This window comes from Onychostruthus taczanowskii, unplaced genomic scaffold (genome assembly GCF_017590055.1).
Source record: "Onychostruthus taczanowskii isolate IOZ18803 unplaced genomic scaffold, ASM1759005v1 scaffold5, whole genome shotgun sequence".
Lineage (NCBI taxonomy): Eukaryota > Metazoa > Chordata > Aves > Passeriformes > Passeridae > Onychostruthus > Onychostruthus taczanowskii.
The window spans coordinates 16,928,588-16,946,790 of NW_024502568.1; the positions used below are offsets into that span (position 1 = coordinate 16,928,588).

Consider the following 18,203-nt stretch of genomic DNA (forward strand, 5'->3'; position numbering starts at 1 on the left):
GATATACAAACACTTATGTACAAGATTGATTGACAGTGGCCCAGAGACTGAGTGGCCCAGATTAATTTTTCCATCCATGACGGGAAACATCCATCTTGACAGACCACACCTTACTTCCCTCGAGGTGACAAAGTAGGTGCTTTTATGCTCCATCTCTCTGACACAGTAAACCTGAGTTTAAAGCCTTCTGCCATTATTATCTACCCCACTGGACACATAGATCCCATGCAATAAAGCATCTGGGCTAATCTCATTGCTGCTGTAAATTGGCTGATTAGATTGCTCCTGCCCTGTGTTCCCAGATCTCTTGATCCTCATAGAAAAAAACAAAACCAAACACAAACACAACACTTGAGTTGGCATGCAGAATCTGAGGATCAGCTTCCTAAAGCAAGCCCATTCTGTGTTTAGGTGCCATCAACTCCTGCTTGTTGGGCATTCACCCCAATCCTAGCTGAGTGTCTCCATCACCTGATAATCAATGTCAGGACGCAGCAAGGGCTAGACAAAACACAATATTGTTCTTCCTCCAGGAGGGCTGTGAGGGTGACAGTGCTATGACCTCCTTGGTGCCATGGGCACCCTTCTCAGGAAGGAAGAAATGATGCCTCAGATTTAGCTTTTCTATTTTTCAGATTCTGAGCTGCTTTAGTGTGTGGGTCTGGGTTCACATCAGGGGATGGTGAGCTCTGTGCACAGAGCAGGGAGACAAAACGATTCCTGCTCCAGCTGGGCACCCACGACAAATGATCCAAATCTCAGCCCAAGAGCACAAACACTGTGGGCTGGAGAGAGAAAAACAAGCAGGATGGGAGGGCAGGGGCTGAGCTGGAATTGGACACTGAACTGCAATGTGCACATGGAGCAGAGCTGATCCCAGGGAGAGACCCCGTGAGCACTCCTGCATTTTGGGACCATTTGGGTTCATCTTGGGTGCAGCCCTGGCTGGGCTCTTGTGCTGCTCAAGGTGGATCCATGGAGGAGATCCTTGGAATCAATCCCTGCTTTATTCTTTAGCTCTGTCCAGCCTCTGCTCCAGGGCAGCCTGCACAAGGCATCAGGGTGACACCACACCGGAGCCCATGGGGAGATGATGTTTAGGGAATCTTCCAACTCAAACCATTCCATGATTCTGAGCTCCTATGAAACCATCCCTGTATTCCTCCTCCATGCAGGAAAACATCAGCAGAAACAGTTCCTTTGCATCTCTTGGGAAGGAGCCTCTTGGGAACCCAAATGGGCAGAGGTAGATCAAGAGTTTATTAACGAGGTGAAATGCCAGATAAATTTTATCAACTCTTTAAACCAGCTGCCTGTGGTTTGGACAATTCAATAATTTCACAGCCTCAGGGAAAGCATTTTCTTCCTCCTTTGTTTCTTTCATGGTTTGTAACAACATTTGCCTCATATTTTCTTCACTTCATTTACTTCTACCTACAGGTTTAAGACCTTTTCATGCCTTCCAAAACTCTCAAGTTCCCCCAAATTTCTACAGGGCACCAAAGAAGAATGTTCCTTGAGAGACTTTATTTTGGATGCATCTCTCATGCTCCAGTAGTTAATTTGACATTTATTTCTTTTGTTGAGGGCTGCACAGATGGAGACATCATGCAAGAGTCCAAAGGCATGTCAGAAACAATCCTGATTAGCTGCAAACTCCTGCGCCAATATTTTAAATAATTTACTTTTCCTTTTTTTCTGTTGAAAATAGGTATTACTTCTTCCTCCCAATCTTTAGCAAAGAATTGGATCTTTAAGGTTTGCCCATCTGATCCTGTTCTTGTTGGGAGCTTTCAAGCTTCACTGCATCTTGTGAAAAAAACCCACACATACACAAAGTAATTGTGGTGAGCTGAAAACCTCAGGCTTTATCCTGAGGACATAGCAGGCAGAGTGTACTGATATTTGGGATATTGCTTGATTTAGCCTCGTGGGGGGTTTTTTACAACTTTCTTTTCCCCAAGAAAACATGCAATTTTCCCCATCACCAAGGGCACATAGAATCACAACCATCGTTATATTTGGCTTTTCTGCTGCCTAAGCTAAGCTTAGCTAAACAAAACCAAGTCCAAACATACTGCTCAGCAATCAGTGATTGTTTTTTAAACCCTCCTGCATTCTGCTGACTGCTCCCCAAACAGAATTTATTTATTTTACCTTGGTAGGGCTGGATTTTCCCCACACACCACTCTCCCGCTGAAGGCCTGTGCATGTCCTCTGACCATCAGGGCCCCAGCGCTTTTGTGTCACCCCTGGGGAAAAACACAAAGAAAGGAACGTTATGGTCAGTGTTCTGGAGGAGATGAGTTAGAAAGTGTGTTTTTAAATGGAGTGCAGAAGGAGGGAAGGAGTCCTGGAAATGATCTGGTTGCTCTGGGATCTGTTTCTCCCCTCCACAGAAGAGGCTCTGGAAACACCCTGGGATCCTATTGCTGGGACTTGGACAGTCCCACACGGTGTCAAGGGCTGATCCAAAGCTCCACTATCTCTGCTTTTGATTTCCATGGCTTCGGGCACAACTGTGGAGGGACTGGGGAAGCTGGGAAATGTGGATTTCTGTTATTATCGCCGCATTAATGAAGGGATGGGACCACAGTTGGGCTAAGAACAATTTATTGCTCAGACAAACACCAGTCTCAGAGGCTGTGAGATTTTAGAGGGGCAAGCATTCGGCCTCAGCTCAAGAGCAGTCACAAGTTCTTTGTTACAAGGCAATACAGAACTTTCTAACCCAATGGACAGTTGCCACAGGGTTTATTTTGCTTTTCTCACCCATCACCTTTACTCACTCCTGCTGCACTGAGGATGCTTTTGTCCAATGGGCTTCTCTCTCACAGGCACACATCTGCTTCTGTTATAACTTCTAAACTCTCAGTAATTCCATACAACCCCACCCCTGCACTATAAACCCTTCACCATCTTATCAGTGCAGTTTCTCACTTACTTAAGGCATATTCTTACTTACAGCTATAGAAACACAAGTTGATGATTTTTCTGCTTAATATCTGTGTATTGTATTTTTACTTCAATCCAAGCTTCTCCCAAGGCTGCAGATCAAACCCTTCAGTGTCTGTGGAAGTTTCTACTTTTCCATTTCCCACAGATTTCAACCAACACCCTCTTGGTGCCCTCTGCAGAACGGGGAGCACAGACAGCCCAGCAACGAGCTGGATTTCACTGGCACTGAGTCACCTCCACATTTAAAGAGCTGCAGTGATTCCAAACCACGTCCACAAATTCTATTACATCACAACATTCCCAGTTCAGTGATAACTATTCCACCAGCACCCCAACCTCTGCTTTTGTCACGGGCTGTTTTCTGCGAGCCGTATTCCCTCTCTGCAGCTTTTTACATGGAGCTAATTTCCATTTAACACAGTCTGGGCTATTGCACTGATGCATTACGTCTGCTGTCAACTGTTTTGCCAGAAATTACGTTACTTTCTAGTTTGTATTAAGCATCCAAAATTAATTTTCAGAAATTCTCCATTTGGACTGAAATCTCTTGACGTTCCTGGCTGTTGTTTTACAGCAACACCATTGGTAAGACCTTTTGTATTATTTTTCTTCCACCCAGGCAGGCTGCCACAGGAGAAAATTTTTTGCTAAGCAGAATTTCAGTTTATATGTTACATTATATTAACAAAGGAATGTAAATCAGCTCCATTTTAGGAACTGTTTATTAAACCATGCCCACCACAACAGAATTCATCTCCTTGGGTGTAGGGCAAGAGGAGGAAGATATCAGTTCTATCCCTCAAGACATATTTAGTCCCACCACAACATTTAGAGGGTGTTTGATGAGCTTTTTGTTTTAATAAGGTACACTAAAATATACTTTAACACTTCCCTAACATAACTCCAAGATGCCAGTGCCACCATGTACATTCATAGCTGGCATGAAGGAAGAGGTTTGCTTTTGTCATTGAGCAAGAGAGTCCAGAGCCACAGAGCAAACAGCTGGATTTACTAGCCACAGTGTGGGAAAAACCAGAATCCAGCAAACAGCCAGGGTAGAGGACTCACTCCATGGTTTTTGGCAAAGGAATAATGCTGGGTTGCCGTCAGTGCAAAGGCAGGGAACCTGGTCTAGCACTGCAAACTGCTGGCACCAAGCACGGGCGAGATGCCTTGGAGCCAGCTCCTCACCCTGCCATGGTGCACGGTGAGGAGGACAGGATCCAAGGACAAAATCCTCCTCTGCTGCTGGGGAAGCCTCATGGAAAGATTATTTTCAGTGTATCAGCACTGTGATCAATCACACGTGGGCACCTTCATGGTGAAGAGCAGCCACATGTGCTCTTATTTATTTTTTAAAGCAACTGAATAGGGAATAACCTGCAGAGAGGGGTAAAGAAGAAATTCTTGGATTGAGTGAGACATTAATAGAAATTTGTTAAAAAAACTCCTGTGTAATTAAAGCAACAACTTCCACTAAGTTATCAATATTTTCCTGAAATGCTTTGCAGTAAAAACCCCAGAGCTGTCTCAGATCAAAGAGGAAACTACAATAGATCATCAACTTCTGAATGTCAACTGGTGCACAAGGCTCATTCTTCCATGAATTTCATTCAAATGCATTTCCAGCACCAGAGAAAGACTGAGGATTACAGGGTTAAAGAAGAACAAGTTGTCAAAGTCCACACAGCAGATTGCACAGAGCAGGTAAATTATTCTTATCCAAGTAACCTCCCATTGTTAGCAATAATCTGTGGGTACAACCTTCCAATATCCCACAGATCCCTTGGAACAGACTGGTAAATTTATACCTGTCTTAACTTTAAAAACAGCTGTTTCTGGAGCTGGAGAGGCAGGAAGAATCAAGGTGAGGAGAAGAAGAAGGAGATTTATTTTCTTTGCTAAATCATCCACAGTGGAGTTTTGCATTGCCTTTTGTACCCTATCCCATGCAAGGACATTCTTATATTGCTATAGGAATCCTACAGCTGGAAAACACTCCAACTTTTGGCAACTCACTGAATGCATTTGCTGAGACAGATTAAATGGTCTTGGTGGCAAAAGCACTGGCATTTATCACGGTATAATTAAATCCATCATTGGAAGCTTCACGTTTGTTAATTCATTTTAAGAGAACAAGCAAAAAAAAAAAAAAAAAAACAAAAAAAAAACCCCAAAACCTTTAAAAAGAGCTCGAATCTGTGTTTGCAATGAAGGCACTACAGGGAGCACAAGGTTTTAGCTGAGACACGTCACACACTGAGCGTTCAAATTCTCCTGCTGACAAAACACCTCGCACTGGAACCCTTGTTACACAACAAAATGCAAAGTTCACTTTTTCCCTGGTGTGAAAGCATGAAAGAAATGGCATTTCAAGTACTTTCTGCCTCTGTGGGGAGCAGGAGAAACTTATTTCACTCCAAGCTGAAATCCCAAGGATTGGTTTAACCTCCCCAGACCTTCCCTTCCCACCACAATCAATTAAAAATGGGAGATGCCGCGAGGAACAGAGTAGCGACTGCTGGCACAGGACCTCTGTCCTGTGACATCTTCACTCTTAATTTTCTCCCCTCACAAGTCCTGTTTGTTGAACCAAATGCTGCATTCCTTGGTGAGGGAGCTGGGGGTGCTCACCTGGAGAAAAGGAGACTCAGGGGTGCCCTCCTCACTCTGCACAGCTCTGAAAGGTGCCTGTGCTCAGCTGGGGCTGGGCTCTGTCTGCAGCAGCACTGACACAACCAGAGCACACAGCCTCAAGGGAAATGCAGGTTGGATATCAGGAATAAGTTTTTTACAGAAAGGGTGATAAAGCTCTGGAATGGCTGCCCGGGGAGGTGGTGCAGTCACCATCCCTGGGTGTGTTTAACAAAGCCTGGATGTGGCACTGGGTGCCAGAGTTTAGTTGACGTGTTGGGGCTGGGTTGGACTCAGTGATCTGGAAGGTCTTTTCCAACCCAGTGATTCTGTGAATTCTGTAAATTCTGTGAATTCTGTGAGGCATCTGGACATCCGGCTGCAGCCCAGGGTTTTCCTAATTATGGAGTGCAGCTGGAACCCATTCCCCCAGTCTCGAGTGCCTGGATCCTGCCTCGGGCCAACTGGCAGCTGCCTCAGATAATGGTTCAGAAAAGAAGTGCTTGTAAATCAGCTGCTGAAGCCCAGATCGATGGCAAAGGTGAGGCTGCTGCTGAGGAATCACGGCCTGGGAATGTTTGGCAGGCCCAGGACAGCCCCACACGGAGCCAGCTCAGGTTTTGTGCAAAACTTGGGACACACACAAAAACCATGGAAAATGCTGGTTTCCCAGTGGTTCAGGTCTTTGCCAGGCTAGGGGACACTGTTTGATGACAAACCAGGTGTGAGAAGGACACTGAGGGGCTGGAGGGTATCCAGGGAAGGGAACAGAGCTGAGAAGGGCCTGGAGAATTCCTGAGGAAGCTGGGAAGGGGCTGGAGAATTCCTGAGGAGCTGGGAAGGGGCTCAGCCTGGAGCACAGGAGGCTCAGGGGGCCCTTGTGGCTCTGCACAGCTCCTGCCAGGAGGGGACAGCTGGGGGGTCGGGCTGTGCTCCAGGGAACAGGGACAGGAGCAGAGGGAACGGCCTCAGGCTGGGCCAGGGCAGCGCAGGGTGGATATTGGGAAAATTCCTTCATGGAAAAGTTTTCAAGAATTGGAACAGGCTGCTTGGGGAAGCAGCAGTATCACCACCCCTGGAAGCATTCACAAATCGTGTGGATGTGGCACTTGGGGACGTGGCTTAGGGGTGACTTTGGCAGTGCAGGGGGAATGGCTGGACTCTGTGATCTTAGAAAGCTTTTCCAACTTCAAGCATTCTGTGATTGACACCCAGAGTGACACCAGGCAGAGCTGGAATGACTTTAGACCACTGGCCCTGGCCTCATCCCCAGTTTTTGTCAGGAAAGTTGCATATTTTAGTCACTTGCTGATGAATCTCAAATGTGTGTCAGCACTCCTGGTCTCCCTTGTTCTGCTCCAAGCCCTGCTTGCTCTGCACTGACCATGTCCCCTGTCCCCTCTGAGCCACCGGCATCACCTCACAGTGAACTCTGGAGCCTCCAGGAACCTCCAGGGCTTCCCTGAAAACACCATCAAACAGCACTGCAGAACACACACATGGTTATGAAAAGAGGAAACCTTCACTTTACAAAAAAATTAGCTTTTTTATTGGTCTTAGCTCAACATCCATGAGACTGGTGAGGGGAGTTGAGCTCCCACCCACGTCCATGGCAGCAGGATCCCTACAGCGCTCAAAAATTCCCAAAAATTCCTCAAACTCCCCACTTAGCACCTGGGAGCTAAAGGACAGGGATGGCTTAGAGGCAGGATCAGGTATCAGAGCGATCACCCTGCTAACACAGTGTCTCACTTAAACATTTTTTTAAGGCCTTTTCTTCTTTCTGTGTATTATTCTCACTGGAGGAAGTAATTTATACTCGACTCTGTTTAAAACATTAGAACTGTTTAAATTTCCTCGTGGCTTTTTTAATTCAAATACCTGTGGAAGCCTGGAGGAAAAAGAAGTGTCATCATTAAAGATTCATCAAGCTCCCTGCTCAGTAAGGGCTGGGAGAGATCATAGTTTGCTCCTTCAGATCTGAGGTGAGTCATCCAAAAAATCCACGCGGACGTTACATCGGAGATGAAAGCCAAGCTGGAATGAGCAGCGGAACCAAACCCGTGTCTTCTGCTCTTCTGCATGTGTCATAAAGAAAGGATGTCATAAAACTGCAGAGCCTGGTGTCACCTGAAATAAAACTGAGCAGCAGAGCTAAAGTTCACATTCCTGGTATGAAAAGTAGAGACATGAATGCTGAAAGTTCCACTTTTGTCAGAGTCCTTGCTGGTGTCAAATTGATTTACACCAGGGAATTTACCAGAAAATGTGTTTAGTTGCTAGAGGAGAGAGTGCTGCATCTCCAACAAGCCTTGGCACAGGCACATGGAATGGTTTGGGTTGGAAGGGACCTTAAGATCAAGGGCAGGGACACCTTCCATTATCCCAAGGTGCTCCAAGCCCCAGTGTCCAACCTGGCCTTGGACACTTCCAGGGATCTAGGAGCAGCCACAGCTGCTCTTGTTGTCCTTCCTGGACATTCCACTGAGCCTCCAGAAGTGCTGTTAAATTCAAGGAAGAGGGGAGGGGCTACACTGATAATCTCTGCAGGATTTGACATTTAGCAGCCTTGGTGTAAGGAATTTTCACCAGGATGCATAAGGAGAACAGGGAGCCATCCTGAGAGCTCACACACACCTAAAAACCACACAGGATGTGCTCCTCAAGAGAGGATGGCAGAGGGACAGTCCCTCAGTCCTCTCAGAGCATCTTTGCTGAACTTAAAAACGTCACCTGCACATCCTGACAACAGGGGTCAAACAGCAGCTTGGACTCAAAGCAGGGAAAACAGCTCCAGCCCTTTCCTTGTAACCTCTCTTGTCATGAAAAAAGCCAAACCAACACAAACAAGCACTCTGCCACAAAAGAAAGCATTTGAACACAGTGGCACAAAATGATGGTGTTTTAAGGCAGCTTGGTGGGGAAGGCTTTCAAATCAGAGCGAGCCTAACAGCCAGAAATCATTTCAGCCTGAACAGGAGTCATTGTGTAAACAAAATAGAAAAGTTTTCTTTGTTGTTGGGTTTTTTTTTAACATGTCAGGACAGATTTTCTTCTCTTACAAGTGAGATTTGATAAGTGAATTATCTCTCCCTGCTTGCACACCTTGAGCTGTGCTGGCTGCCTGCAGAGATGATTACAGGATCCACCACGGAAGGGACAAATGGGTTCTGGTCTGCTATCAAAAAGCCACAAGTCAGAAATGTCTCATTATCTGTGCTATTAGAAGCAAGGTGCTCATCAGGGGGCTAGAAAGAGCACAGGAATTAGATCTTCAAGCCCATGCATAAGTGAAAAAAAATTGTGTTTTCATTATGCATTGCTGTTATTCTTTATCTCCAATTAATAATATAAAGAGAGGGATCACCCCCAGCACATCCATCACACAGACTAAATTAATAAAATTCTTCACTTTCTCCCTCTTCCCTTTCTCCATCAAGTTTTCTTTCTTTTTTCCTTTTTTTTAATTTTTTTATTTTTATTTTCAGTGATGTGCTGTTAGGCAATCCAATATTATCCATTCATCTCACTCATGAATCTGGGACATAGATACGTTTCTATAATTTGGACACATTTTTCTAAGAGCATTTGGAAAAAGCAGTGACAGATTGTGCATGAACAACAACAAAAAAACCCCAAATTCTCCTCTGAGAAAAGAAATCCTTTTTAGGAGATCCTGGGAAATTCTGATTCCCGTGTGAGGAGCCCTCTGCTCACACCAAGGGAGGTGACACCTTTGGTTCCTTGCCAAAGTTCCTGTTTTGTGACCATTTTATTCCTTTGGGAAACCGCTGATATTTCCTTAACCAAACCTTTCAGTGGGCTCAGGGATCCCAGGGAGGGGTTTTGCCCTGGAGGTGAGGTTTGGGACCATGTGGGAACAGGAGGATCAGTGGGAATCAGCTGGAGATGAGAGCCTGAGAGGCTCTGGAAGTGTCACTGGCCATGGGAAGCAAGAGAGGGGAAAAACCAAAAGCAAGGCACTCACTGGAGGCTGTTTTGTGCAAGAAATTTGTAGAGCTGACTTTTGGGTTAGACCAACCTGAATAAATACATTCAATATTTCAGTATGAACATTGGATGTGCCAGAAGTGTGTACAGAAAATAACCAGGAGACAAAGAAAGGAGCCGAGTCCAGGCAACATCAGCACCAAAATTTTTCTAATTTTAGGGAATTCTGAAGACAATTCCTGGTTCAGAGCCGCGAGTCCAGGCAACATCAGCAACAAAATTTCTAATTTTAGGGAATTCTGAAGACAATTCCTGGTTCAGAGCCTTGCACTGAGATCCATTAGTACTTACTGTCACATTATTTGGTTTATTGACCCTGAGCACCCAATATCCTCTCAGAATAAAGATGTAATTAACAGAAACATTCCACAAAGAGCTGATGAAAGGTTTCCTTCACCCCTCTCAGAATCCCCCTCACAACCTGGCATTAAAAAAAACCCCATTTTAGAGACCACATCCATTTCTGAAAGTCCAGGAATGCTTAAGACAGCCAGAAAATTCTTAAGTAACTGTAAACATGACAAATAAAGTGCATAATCAAACAAAGGCAAAGCAGTTCTGCAGCCAAAAAATTATATTTATGAAGAGTGATTTTAGTGTTATTATGAGAATTTATGTAAAGGTCACAACATGCATAGAATGTGATGGCACAAATGGATTCTGTAAATAAAAATTCCACCCGTGTTGCTCAGAACTGGTAGCAATTACAAAATGTACACATTTGCCCAGAGCTGCTTGTGCATAATAAGAGCTCGAGGGTTTTGTGTAGCCTCCCAATTCAATATTTCTTATATTTACCTGCTTTTGAAAGAGAAATTCAGAGAGGACAAGTGCGCTGCCTGTTATGCATTTCATGACTCAATTTATGTCCTGCTGCAGGGATTTTTTTTTTTGAGATGCTTTGGCGTAACAATGGTATTTATTGATTTTTTTTTTTTCCTTTTAATACTCTTAAAACAGCGGTGACTCCAGAAAATGATGTGTGCTGTGGGTACAGATGTTTTTGTGGAGGTATCAAAGGAGTGACTCCAGCCCACATCTCTATCACTCCCATTTTGTTTCCAAAACAAAGAAATGGGATGTTCAGGAGCCAAATTTGACACTGAACGATTTGAACAACAAAACAAAACTTGCTGGAGTTCCAGCCATGCCAGACTGAATACAGACGTTTCATGTTACTTTTGTACAATAGAAGCATTCAGTTTTTGTGTAATGCTTGGGATTATTCTTTCTTTCTAGGAAGACTTTCACATTAACTGCTGTGATTACAGACATCACAAACTGCTTGATAATAGGGGATGCAGGAGGCTAAAACCAAGATTAAAACAAAAAATCAGCTTTCACAGGATAAAAACACAATAGGCAAGATTTAAGTAACTATGAGGCCTCAAAAGTTCAGTTTCTAAGTCGCTGGTGTGATCACAAATAGTTTTGTTTTGCATAATTTAAGAATATTTTGCAGCTCCCTCTAATTTATTTCAGTTGCCATGGACTTGCCCCTATTTGAAATCTAACAGCTGAACTTTGCAGTTATTCCACCACATAAAACTTTCCAGTTGGTGAATTATTACCTGATTTTGCCTTTGGAAGGGAAAGCAGAAAACCAAATCTCTATTCATAACGTGCTTTTACTGCGCACCCTCGCTTGTTTCATTTTGAAATTACCCTTTTTGGATTCCATTGCAACAGGTGGAGAAACCCAGACAGAGATTAAATAATCGAGATTAAGCCAAAAGTGTTGTTATATGACCATAAAGCAGGGCGTGGGGGCTGTTGGTTTTATCACCAGATTCAGCAGAAAACAATTGGCTATTGCCTTTTTTTTTTTTTCTTTTCTTTTTTAATCACTCAGGCTTTCAGCTCTGAAATGGTGCAGAAAAGTCTGGAATCGATGATTAAATGTTAAAGCCCTCAAACCCGTAACTCCTGGCAGCTTTTGGGGGTGAAACGTGGAGTTCTGTCCAGCTTTCTTTTGGCTGTGGATGTCACCTGGATGGGAAGGAGCAGGGCTGGGCTGACAGCACCCAGCCCAGGCAGCCCTGGCTGCTTTTCCAAGAAGGAATCAGCTGCTGCCTAGCAACCACCCAAACCTGGTGGCTGTTTGTGAATTCCAGTTCTTGTGCAAAACTAAGCTCAGATCTCAAATTATTGCATTCAACAATAATTGCATTCAACATCGGAGCTGCATCAGATGGGTAAAAAATTGCATTTTCCTTTAATTCCTCGTTCTCCAAGGTTGTGTTTGTAAAATACATACACACCCCACAACAAATTTAATGCCAGGCCAATCAAAAAAATGTTTCAGTACATGAATAGTTATTTTCTTGTAATAGTTGTCCTTTAAGAGCTACTTCCATGAATAAAGTAATTTCTGACTTTTCATTTAATGATGTCACATTTTAATGATGATGTCACTAAGGGTGATATAGGAACAAACTTAAAGGGTCTCATTCTCTTGGGCATGACACAAATTTCCCTGCAAAAATGTTGTCCCTATAGTTCAGAAGTCCTGAATTTTTTTTCCTAATTATTATTTACTGCATGTGAAACAAGTAAGGAAAAAAAACCAACCCCAAACTACAAAAAAACCTAACAACTTTTGCACTGTGCCCTCCACTCAGATCACATTTTTAGCCTGATTTCCAAAAGGAATTTGATTTATGCCCTCTCCTTCTTTATGCCCAACCTGAGCCTTTTAAAGTTGTGGCCTCTTCCAAGCAACTTGACAGAAGGGTCGATAGCTGATGTCCCAACAAGCTGACCCCAAAAATCAATGGATTTGTGGGAATGAGAGGCTGCCACAGACAGAAGCTCACCAGGTCATACCTGTTGGATCTATGGACGCCTTTCCAGTCAGGCAGGACACATCCCTTGTCGTGGGAGCAGGGAGGGGGCACAGGGGCAGATGGAAGAGGGGAAGGGAAAGGAGACACGAGGAGGAGTGAGGAACAATATTTGGGTCTGGGCTCATGGGCTCTGTCAGCTCTCTTCTTGTCAGCCTGGATTTTCCATTTCACATTCTTGTTTTCATTCTCTAAAAAATACTGAAATCCCCTGGTGAGATTATGGAAACTGGGGGGCTTGGAGAAAATCCAATACTGCCACAGCTGCTTGACCCTGGTAGTGGGGTACCTTAGACATACATAACCATGTGCAATATCTGTCCTGTTTGAAGTCACAGAGCAAAGCACTGCTGGAGCAGTCACCCTCCTAAATGTGACAGACTCAGCATCGGATTCCCAGATTTTACTGCAGAGAATGCTTGGAATAATGCTATGTGAAGTGATAACTGAGCAGCTCAGAACAACCAAATGCTGCAACAATTCCCTCTCCAAGGCAAATGAGGTGGCTGGGGACGGCTGCCACCAGCACCACTTTGTTTGTCCTGCAGTTGTTCCTTTCCACAACAATCTCTGATCCAGAGCCAACGCACAAACCATTCAATAACTCAGCTGCACTCATCCCCCAGCCAAACCCTGCCCCTTCCACATCCAGCCTTTCCACTGGGTCCTTTGGGATGGGAATTGATCCCAAACATCTCTCCTGCTTTTGGGACACTACTCCAAGGTTAGGGCAAGACTACTCCAGGAAGAAGCAGGGAAAGGAGCTCACATGGTGTGAAGTAGTGCTGCAATGAAACCACTTCCAGGACACTGACTTTGCTGGATGTGCTTTCAGAAACCTCTTAGGTCACTGTTGATATTCCCTGTTCCATGAAACCCTGGGAAGGACCTGCAGGACATGGCTGAGGCTTTCCAGGCTCAACAAGGAGCACCCTGAGCTCCCAGCCCTGTGCTGGTGACACCGAGGCTCAGGTGGGACGTGACCAGGTCAGGACCTGCCCAAAGCCAAGGGCAGCAAAGCTCAGGTGGAAGGCTCAGTTCTTTTGGGAAAGCTGCAGCTGGAAATGTGGATATGAAACTGCACAGCCAAGCCACGTGGCTGCAGCTCTCAGCAAACCCAAATCTTCTTTGGGTGCACCCTTTCTGCACCCAGATTTTCGTTTTGTCCCGGTTTTCTTGGACCAGTAGGCTCAGGTAGGTATCACCATTGGATTAGTTCCAGTTACTTTGGTTAATTTGCAATTTTAGTTTAATGGTTTTTTTTGGTTTGTGTGGTTTTGGTTTTTGGGTTTTTTTTTTAAAGGATGAGATGTGGCTTTGTCTGTTTGCTTTTTTTTTTTTTTTTTTTTTTTTTTTTTTTTTAATTCGTCCTTTTTTTTTGTGTGGTTTTGTTTTTTGGGGTTTTTTTAAAAGATGGGAGGGGGGTTTTTTTTTTTTTTTTTTTTTTTTTTTTTTTTTTTGGTTTGTAATGGACCTTTTTTTACATCCATTCCAAAAAGGTACCTTGGTGGCTCTTGTATCCAAAGGGAAAATGGAGAAAATCCTGGTCTTTGCTAGGACAGGTATGAATGTGTGCTGGGAGCACTCCAGCAGCTGTCCCACCCTGAGGAAGAAAACAGGCCAGTTTTATTTCCAACTCTGCACCATGGAGCTCAGCAATCCTGAATTTTCTCCCCCCAAACCTATCCATGCAATCTGGATGGTGGGAATGCTAAACAGATGTGCACACACGGGGATTGAATCTAGAGAGCACTGCAATATTCAAGGGAGGCAAAAAGGCCAGTATTTACAACAGGAGTATTTACTGTAAATTAAACCCAACCAACAGCAGCCAACAGGACAGACAAACACTGCAGGGATACCTGCAAGGGCATTGGGCTAAAGTTTTGTCTTCTTTAAACAGATTAAAACCCAAGCTTTTAAAACTGTTCTTCTTTTCAAGAGCAAAAAAAAATTAAAATATACTCAGAAGTATGTGCACTTTTTGGTGCTTAATGGGATAAAGGTCATCTATGATGTAAAAAAAATAAAATCCAAAAAATTCTAGCAAGTCACTCATTATTTTAAATAAAAAGGCAAAAATACTTCTCACAACTTAAACTGAAAGCATGATTTTGGAGGATGTGTCTGGTCTATGTCATATTGATTTAAAACCATCTTATTACTCTAAATGTGGTTAGCCTTAGTTAGAAGAATGTTGGGATTAACACCTTGGCCAGAAATTTAATGCTGATAGATGTATAAATGTAGATTTATATACTTCATTCAACAGTTAAGGAAAGTTTATTAAGTCAAAATTATGTGGATTTCTCTAATTTATAATGGTCTTTTTATATTTCAATAAAAGACTGAAACAAGCACAAGATGTTTCTGTACCTTGGGTGTACATTGGTGTTTCTGGCTGTGTATTGTGATAATATTAGGATTTTCCCAGGATTCCCAAGGTTGAGAATGTGGGGTTTTTATTGGGTTTTTGGGGATTTTTGGTGTTTTGTGGTTTTTTTCCACTTAGTTCCCTGTCCCCTTTTAAAAAGCAGTAGCTAAATCAAGGTGTTATAGATTTCCTTGCATACAGACAACTAAAACTTCCACCAGCTCCAAACCTTTTTCTTCCCAACCTTCTCATTTCCTAATAAAGCTTCCAGGTCATGGTTATCCACTGGCAGAGCTGGATAAATTTGGTAAATGAGCTGGATAAATCTGGTAAACAGAGCTGGTAAGATCTGGTAAATGCTCAACCTAAATTATTTTAACTCCACTCTCAGATTCCTGTGAAAAACTCCTCCTTTTGGGACACAGCTCCAAGGTTAGGCCAAAACCACTACAGAAATAATCTGAAGTAGAAGCAGGGAAAGGAGCTTATATGGTGTGAAGTAGTGCTGTAATAAAATCCAATATTTCCCTGAAGGAGGAGTTTGCAATACCTGCACCTACAGCAGGTTATGGTAACAGCCTCTGCTTTGTGGGGAGAAATAAACAGCTTTATGTTCCTGACCTCTAGCACACACTGCCATGAAATCAGAGTGCAATTGGAGTTATTTGCTGCTTTTTAGATATTCATTTCTCTTCCCTGTGCTGAAAAGGCCTGGCTGAAGGCAGCTTATACTAGATTAAGCTTCCAACACCTTCACGCATTATAGACTCCAGAGACATTTTTTTCTCTCGCTCTCAGAAGGTGAAAGTGTTGAGTCATTTCTTCTTAAGACCTGGTGGAAGTTATTGCTCATTAAATGAAAGAGCTGGTGCTCAAGGCAGGGCTCAGGGATGCTCTCCCAGGCCAGGCTCAAGGATGCTCTGCCAGGCTGGGCTCAGGGATGCCCTTCCCAGGCTGAACTCAGGGATGCTCTGCCAGGCTAGGCTCAGGGATATCCTTCCAAGCCCAGCTCAGGGATGGTCTCCCAGGCCTGGCTTGGGTATGTCCTCCCATGCTGAGCTCAGGGATGCTCTCCCAGGCCTGGCTCAGGGATGCCCTTCCCAGGCCAGGCTCAGGGATGCTCTCCCAGGCCAGGCTCAGGGATGCCCTTCCCAGGCCTGGCTCAGGGACGCTCTCCCAGGCTGAGCCTGGGGATGCTCCATGTCCAGCTGCAGCTTCCACGTCCCCTTGGGACTCAACTCCCAGCTCCCCTCTGCTGCTCTGCTCACCCTTCCCTGGCCTGACTGAGCCAGGCTCCAGCAGCTTATCCCAGATCCTGACGGGGATTACCAGGAGCTCATGGATGCAGGCGCTGCCAGCAATAATTAGGGTTTCAAAGGCGAGCGCCTGGCGGGAAGGGATTGTCATTTGTGGAGCCAGACCCTTTAACAGAGAAACAACCCCGGTGCTATGGAGAGGATAATTTGGCAGTTCCAGTCCCAGTGGCTCAGAGACATAAAATCCAGCCTCATCAATGTGTAAGATTAGAAGTAATTAGCCCCTATATGGTAAAGTCATCGCTTAGGAACCCGGCGCCGTCTGGGGACTTGGTGTAACGATGCCTCGGGGACAAGTAAGATGGGACCTCTGACTTGAGCGATTTGGAAGGGGCTGAGACCTAATTAAATCTGCAAAGATGCTGTAACTGCATTAAAAGGGATTTTTAAATATGAGCCATATTCCCTTTCACTAAACAAACTAGGTGTATTCCACCCTGGAACAGGGAGAGAATTAATCAAGGGACAGCGAGCCAACAGCTGCTGTGCGGCTGCCAAAGAGAAGATGATAGAGGATTATACAGAATTGAAGAGCATTTAATAAGAATTCGGGGATATTTACAAGAATTGAAGAATATTTAACAGGGTTTTTTGAAGGATGAGGTTTTATTCAGCTGTGGAGAAAACCAAGCATATAACCCTCATTGTAAATCCAAGAGAATGTAAGGATTTTTTAAATCTGTTTCTCCAAATGTTTCACTTATAATAAACACTGATTGCCTTACATAAGTAAAAGCTAATTTTCTTGTAAAAAGTAATATACAATTTACTTTTTCACTCATTAAAGAAACCGACTTGCAGCTTTTCAAAGAGGGATACGCAGAGCTATTATATTTCTGCTGCTTAGCTTGACACAACACTTCCCATCTTCCTTTTCCTTAAAAAGGCTTGGCATTTTGTACTGGAGAAAGGAAAGATTCTAAGTTCTCTTCTCAGCAATGATTGCCTCATTTATACGATCCCAAGGATAAAAAAAAAAAATCACTGTATAATATTAATATTTTTCTAGCATAACTCAGCCCTCTGCCTTTGTCAGTGCAGAGCTGGATCCTCAAAGTCTGGAGGGTGAGTGGAAAAGTATTTTAAGGGCATGAACTCAGAGTGGGACAACAGAAACATCCTGATGGCAAAGAGAAAAAAGCACTGCGATGACACAGAGAAGTTTAGACCTTTCATCATTCTGCCTAAAAAAGATTAATTACAACAGCATCAAACTCAAGGGTAGGCAGGTCAATGCTGAGAGAAGTCACCATTTAGCCAAAAAACTTCAATATTGTTTTGCTCAAGTCTCAGAAGCAATTTGATCTTTGCATTTATGATGGTGGTAGGACTGTAGATACTGCTTTTACAAAAGAACCATGTTCAGACATTCCTGAGTGAATTCAGGGATATTTATACTTAAATTATCCATGGTAATTATATTGAATTTATTTTATACTGAAATTATCCATTGCTACTTATACTGAAATTATCCATTGTTTGACTGCCTATAAACCTGAGAAGTCAGTAATCTTTATTTGAGCCAAATTTGATGAACAAAACTATAAATATATTATCTCATAAAACACATCTACAGCCTATGGGGCAACTAAAATCCTGTTACTAGCGTGATCCCAAAAACTATTCACTCAACAACCATCACCCCTTACAAACCACCCCCAAAATAAAGAGGTCACCCTGTCATCTCCCTGGGGATGTGGTTCTGAGATAATTTTAGAGAAATTTTGATCATGGACTGGTTTGGGTTGGAAGGGACCTAAATCCAATCCCATTCCACCCCCTGCCATGGTGTCTCAGGTGTAGCTGGGTGTGCATTCTATCCCCATCTGTCAGAGCTGGGCAGTTCTCTCTGTCCATGGGGCAGTTTTCTTTATCTCTCCCACAGCCAATCCTCCCTCCAGGAGATCTCTGCTGTTAATAGGCCATTAATTATCAATTATCTTCTGTCCATGGCCAGGGAGTGTCCCTGCATGGCTGATCAAATTCCATCATCCCATGGGGAGATGCTCCGCCCAGGGGAGGAGCCAAGCATTCCTACCTGGATACAATCTGAGCCTGGAACAGCAC

At 43.9% G+C, this 18,203-nt stretch overlaps 1 protein-coding gene across 1 annotated transcript in view; it reads right to left on the reverse strand.

Annotated features, from left to right (window-relative positions):
• Positions 1-16,227, reverse strand: part of CUNH10orf90 (chromosome unknown C10orf90 homolog) — a 45,063-nt gene extending 28,836 nt beyond the window's left edge. The window contains exons 1-2 of the mRNA XM_041415564.1: positions 16,089-16,227; positions 2,158-2,252 (exon numbers count right to left, since the gene is read on the reverse strand). Coding sequence (XP_041271498.1) covers positions 2,158-2,252; positions 16,089-16,227 — 234 coding nt within the window. The remainder of the gene's footprint in view (positions 1-2,157; positions 2,253-16,088) is intronic.
• Between the last annotated feature and the right edge of the window lie 1,976 nt (positions 16,228-18,203).